This window comes from Nymphalis io, chromosome 11 (genome assembly GCF_905147045.1).
Source record: "Nymphalis io chromosome 11, ilAglIoxx1.1, whole genome shotgun sequence".
Lineage (NCBI taxonomy): Eukaryota > Metazoa > Arthropoda > Insecta > Lepidoptera > Nymphalidae > Nymphalis > Nymphalis io.
In genome coordinates this window covers 386213-392950 of record NC_065898.1, presented here as the reverse complement: position 1 = coordinate 392950, position 6738 = coordinate 386213, and the positions used below count along the sequence as shown (strand labels likewise).

At 35.5% G+C, this 6738-nt stretch overlaps 1 protein-coding gene across 1 annotated transcript; it reads right to left on the bottom strand.

Annotated features, from left to right (window-relative positions):
* Nucleotides 1-535: 535 nt before the first annotated feature.
* LOC126771689 (protein charybde-like) lies at nt 536-3237 on the bottom strand. Its single transcript, XM_050491707.1, has 3 exons — nt 2874-3237; nt 2064-2409; nt 536-1943 (listed from the first exon to the last, which is right to left on the bottom strand). Exons 1-3 carry the CDS (start codon nt 2926-2928, stop codon nt 1859-1861), a joined length of 486 nt encoding a protein of 161 aa, XP_050347664.1. The 5' UTR covers nt 2929-3237; the 3' UTR covers nt 536-1858.
* Between the last annotated feature and the right edge of the window lie 3501 nt (nt 3238-6738).

The window sequence follows — 6738 nt, the reverse complement described above, 5'->3', positions numbered from 1 at the left end:
GTTTAAAATTCGTCTCGTGTTACACATATCATCATAATAAGGAATCTTGTACGTGTTGGATGAAAATTTCTGGCATGTATATTCACCAACCTGGGTTGGAGCAGCGTGGAATAAGCAGTAAAATTCTCTAAATGAGAGGCCTTTAAAAATATTGATTGAGTGATTCATACAAACATGGCATGTGAAATACTACCATAGTCACATTTATGGTTCATATTGAAGAGTCATCAATAAACTAACAATTAAATTCATACTCAACAATATATCCAAGGATGTTTGTTTAGCTGTGACATAATTTGTCGTCTCTGGGACTGTGGACATCGTACAAGGATGATCCCTGGCTGAATCGAACCGGTCGTCGTGGGCACAGCAAAACTGGTATCCACAGAACCGGTCACACCGGTACGATCAAAATCTAATGCTTCCATATTCGAAGATTGTTTTTATCTAAGTCGTATTTATGTAAATATGGATTCGTTTAAGTGTTTACTAGAATAATAACTAAAGGCATGGGGGTTATATAAAAACAAGCATGTAATTTTTGAAACTATGTATTCTTTAATAATTTCTACATTCTCTTTTACTGTCTATGAAATAAATATCAATTATAAACAATTGATACATTAATTATTATTGTTAGTTTTGTATATGTCGACATTTCAAGAAGTAATTTTTTTTTATAGCATTTTTAAAATCTTTTTTTTATCGATGAAAGTGAATCTAGTACTATGATATTGTGCGTTTTAGAACACTGGACCACTGGACCCTACAAACATTTAGATTTCGTTTAAAAACTGTCTATTGATATACATTTATAATACAATGGATGAAGTATGCATCCGACATTACAATACCTCGTCAACTATTGTACAAAACTGATCTCGACACCCACTCGACTACATCACAATAGAAAACGATCTTAGAAAAGTACAATCTTTATATTAACTTAAATAACTTAATACTTGTTATAACTATAATAATATAAACTGAGATCTTTGCAGTATATTCTCCCGCCCTCTTATTGCTCCGCTGCCGCGGCTCAGATGCATCTCATATTGTATCTGCTTGCGTGCTCGCTTACATCATTTAAAGTATATTTTTCTCGTTTAAATTTTATACATTACAAAAGTAGTATCACAAACAAATGTACGAACTAGTACAGTTACAAAAACGTACACATATCTGACCCCCGCGGGGCGCGGAGGTCGCCTCTAATAAATACGCTTACGACACATGTAATATACTCGAACCAACTCTACACAACTTCAGAATAGAATCGAACTCGAAACAAAAATTATACATAACACTAAATCGATCAGGGCAACATTATCACACGCGCGACGGCGACTGAGATCATGGTGCGCACCTAACGCCGCCACGCCACTCACACTCCACCCAACCGATCAACCGATCATCCGATATCAACCACCCGATAATAAAATACGAACAATGATTAACATAAGTGCGGAGACGCGCGGGCCGAGCGCTGCGGTGGGCCGGGGACGGGGAGGGGGCCGGGGGGAGGAGATCGTCGCTCGCCCGCGCGCCGTCGCACGCGCGTCCGTCCGCGCCTCCGGAACCGGCGACCGTCGAGGGAAGATCGACACTTTGTCGATACAAAGTGCATTTCGCATCTCTATCGCCCGTTCCGGGGACGCGGCCGGCCGCTGGACTATGCGCTCCCTGCGCGCTTAATCTACTACTATACATTACATATCACGCTGTGCTTTTTTTTCTTCTTAGTAAAAATATAATTAATATACATATAATAATATTGATATTTGTTAAAATAACGATACGTAGATATCGAGGAGGGCAATCAGTCGGCTCGCTCGCATCACGCGCTATCACAGGCGGTTCACTCGGCCTGGCTCCGGAAAAGTTTCTTCTTTTCTATCGTGAACTGGGGGCTGATGATGATGGTGCCGCCTCTCGTTAGGTTTCTGTAAAGAAGTACTTCGTTAGGAAACTCATTCACACAAGCTAGTTTAGTAAAACTCTTAGAATAATTTAAAAGAAAAGTGAATATGATTAGACAATTTCTAATCATTAAGTCAACTCACTTTAAGAATTGCGGCAGCAGGCTAGTCCAGTTCGTCGCATCATGTTCAAGATGAAGATGTATTTCGTGCGTGGTGAGCGTGTTCGGATCTATCTTGAAGGCGGCCAAGCGGCGCCCTGCGACGTCGACGATTACCGCCGCGCCACGGGATCCGCAAGGCTCTCCCTCGGCTAGGGCCAATGTTTGTCTCGATGCCCGGGCGAGTAATTCCGCCGGTACCAGCACCTCAGCGGTCGCTAGCTCGCTGGCTCCCTTAGCGGCCCGAAGTTCTCGCTCGAGCCGTTGAGCCAGCGCCGCTTCCGTCGGCACCGGCATCGGTGCTTCCCGCCATGTCGGCCCATTCCATGCTATAATAAAAGAAAAATATATTATTAACATGTCAATAATTATAAAATATGTTGATAGATAAAACTGACAAATACAAACAACAAAAATTAATCAAGTTAAAAAGAGAGCCTAGAAGACTTTATAAGAATTGAATCTCAAAATCATTAGAGGGTGAAGGAGCGCATCAGCTAACAGCTGTTGTGTCAGCTGACCGTGACGTTGAAGACTCGGTCTTTGCCGGCCGGTTCGCAAAGCTCTTACACTTCACACCGATACATACACAGTATGTGCTTATTATCGTTTTCAATGTGTTAAATTGGTTAAATAACTAACGAAGAAGTAATATTTCATCATCCGTTCGTTAGCCGTGAGCCGTCAACCGGCCGCGCTGCGCGCGCCGCTTAGCAACACAGCTGACGGCTGGTTAGAAAGTCGACGAGTTCCCTCACCGCTCACCATCTCACAGAATAGAAAGTAGACTCACCTTTTTCACTACTGAATCCGACGCTAAACTGACTCGTAACCGGTAGGATTTCCATGTTTTCCAAATTTTTACTTATATTGTACACTTTTTATTACGAAAAAAATTAAAGCGTTCCGTTCCGGAACTTAAAAACTAGAAAAATATCACAAGTCTCTTTTGTACTGCGAATGCGCACTGAACAACCGGCTTCACGACCGGCGACTAGTTATCGTGAAGAGATCGATTGGAAGTTGAAAATGTCCGAAGCTAACACGACTGCATCAGATCTGATCTCGTAACCTTAGGGCTTCGTCTCTCACCCTTGGCTCACTGTACGACCCACCCGACCCTGTCGCTCTGTGTGACGGACTGACGATGCCGGGAAGTATTCGCGGTATATATAGAAGGTCGAGGGCGGGGGTGCGAGGGGTCTCTCCGCGGGCGAGCGCGGGGGCACCGCGCGCCAGTCACGATCGTCTGCGAGTAGAGATGCACGTCTCTGTATCGCTCTGTACCGACATCCGACAGAAAGCCGGCCGGCCGGCTTCTTTGTTCTAGTTCCGCCGGTGGAACAAAGTTCGGTCAAATTCGAAAAATTTAAATAAGTGCCAAGAACAATACCGCGCGTGTTATTCAAACATATATCGAAAAGTTCGTTAGCTTATAAGACTTAAAATTGTATTAGCTCTAAGTAATTTTAGATGGTTTCTTTATATAATATAATGTGTAAGAATTAGTTTAAGATAAGTGTTTTACGTTAAGATTAGGATATAAGTTAATTTATAGAAATAAGCTAAATATTATCACACAGGCGACAGATTGGCTAGCCGTCTGATGACGTGCTAGTCACAGAATGACTTAGTCTTAAATAAAATACGAGTGTTAAAAACTAATTGTAAATCATTTCATTGTTTTAAACTGGATTTATAATGTAATGTATATATAGCGCAATTTTATAGGTAGAATAAAATTGTCGATTGACAAAAACTAACTTCAAAGAAACAAAGTGATACTTGTCAAGTAGCACGGATAACCATTGTTTAAAATGGTTTGATTCTTTGAACAATGGCTTTTGTTTTAGCAGTTCGTCAACAGGCTTGGGAAATATTGCACTTAGCAACCGATTATCTGTTGTAAGGTTTCAGATAAACGGCTCAAATAAAATAGCAGTAAGCGGTAATTCGCCGTTATTGATATTAAACTTCCGATATTGCATCATTCTACTAGAACTTTCTACGATTCTTTAAGAACGAATAATTAAGCCGTTATGATAAATATTTTATTGTAAAATAATTTTGATGTTCGACTGCGATAAAAAACGTAAGTAAAAAAATGTTACTATTCAAATATCAGTTAAGATTTAAAGGAAGTAGTTTTTTTTTAATTATGCTTTTAGACCAATATAAAAATAACATCAATATTTTAAATAAAATAAGATATTATTTAAAACAATAAAATTTATCTTATCTTATCGAAACGAAAATTGCAACTCGATATTTATTTTAAAATCATTTTCGATCGTTATCAGTTATTGCGTCAGCCACAATCATTCGAACTGTTACCAAAAACTGTAACATGATGAAAAGCAAAAAGAAAGGCGAGTTGCTAAGCGACGCCGGCCGGCACCCCGACCTTGAGTTTATGACTCATTACAATGATCAGTAAATCTCTAGAATGCTTTCCTGGTCAGTTCGTGACCATCGAAAATTACACTCCACGAAAATTTCAGTTAATAAAAAAAAGCGAATCATCGACGATTCTGAGCACATTTTTATCATGAAATAAAATATATATAATGATAAAAAGTGCTGTATTTTTTACAATAACATCGATAAGAAATTTTATTTGTTTTAGATAAATTTTATTGTATTCGAATGAGGATTTGATATTGTATTACCTTCCAGTGGTTTGAGATCGTAAAAGTAAGGTTAATAAACTTTATATTTAAGTATTTTCTGTAATATTCAGAGGTTTTTTTATTGTAAATGTTACAAAAAAGTTTACCTGACAACTAGTTTCTCGTAGGTGCATAAAAAAAGAAACGTTAACAAGTGTAACATGTTTCTTTAATCCCGCAAGCGGTCTCGTGTCCAGACATGTCCCAACCTGTTTTCCAACATGATTACAACTGTCACCAACTTTTACCGTAACGCCGGAAAATTTCTAACTCCGTAAGACTCGGTAAGTCGATTGAAAAGAACTTTATCTAGCTGTCGGTTACACAAATTTTACCCCTTTGATACAAAATCTAATCCCATAAAAATATCACGCTAGTTTAGGCTTAATACGTTAAAATATGATTAAAATATGATTTATATATTATCCATTAGTCATTATTATTCAAAGTTAATTGAATTTTCGTAATGGATCAATTAAATTAATAAATAGACTTACGCCGGTGTGAGATACAAGTGTTGATAAGTGTCCTTCACTTAATACAAATTTGTAAATTAAACTCGTATACTAATATATAATGTATACGAATAATTTTTAATTAATTTGTTATAGATTTTAATCACAATGAAATGACTAATAACATGACTGAAAAAATATTAAGTATATTCATGATAATACTAAATATTTACCAATGTCATGAAATACAAATAGATAAAAAAAATGAAATCGCTGAATGTAATTCCACGATCACAATAACCGAGTAAACAGTTATAATAAGCATCGCGAGGTATGAAACATTAATTTTAATAAGCTAACTCCATTATGCATTAGATTGCTTCATACTAAGTTATTTGCCTATTTATTCATCATGATACCCGCCTTGTAACAAACGTTTGTACAAGTGCACGAGCCGATGAACCAACTAAACCATGTAGTTATTCGTTTGCTATGAAAATGATTCCGACTCGGTTACATTTTCACTCGGTCGGTTATTTTACGGCCAATATTTGTCGTAATCAGTATTCAAAGCATCGTTAACTAAAGTTTAGGCAACTCATTAGCAATGCTTTGTTTTGTCGTGTCTCCTAGTGGGGACACTTGTGCTTATTGTATTATCTACTTATGTTATTGTTATAAACATTCTATATATGAGTTTTTTTTTATAATTATATATTTTTTATCTTATTTGTTTAGATTAAATTGTCGGATTGTATTAATAACGTTGCAATATATGTGTAGTAAGATACGTTTATATTTTTTTTATAAATATGAATTTTAAAATTGTTGTATTTTGTTATTGGTGTGATATGAAAAAAAGAAATAAATTGATTTTCATGTTAATGGCTATTTTATTCTTCAGTCCCGTTAAAACAAAAATAATGTAGTATTTAAATTACATAATTATATAGATAACATATTTACAACTATAAAAATATATACTGTTTACTTGTCTATAAATTTTTCGTTGCTTAATCTGAAATTAAAAAATATCGATATTTGTATTAATGATAGCTAATTAAAAACGACAAAATGTTTTTTCATTATAAAATATTTTTTTCTTAAATTTTATATCTGATCAAAACTGTTAACTATTTTAAAGTAAAATAAAATAATGAATATATTTATTATATTATTATTATGTAGCTACAAATATAGTTACAATATTTACACTAAAAAGTGAAGTTGTATGCTAAATTTGGAATTCTAATTACCGCAATTAATGTTTAAAAAACTCTTGTCTAACAATTTTCTTATTTTTTGTATCGTTAAAACTTCCCCATGTATAGTAAGCGAGAATTAATATCTTTTTTACGCAACTAATTATTTAATTAAAAATAATATTTACGTTGACCTTTTACGAATTTATCAACTAAATAAATTACTCCTGGTAAATAGAATACTATTTATATAAAATAGTATTCAGACAATGTTTGTCCACGAGTTCTATCTAAATTAATTAAAAGAAAACAAGAAATTATACACAATACAA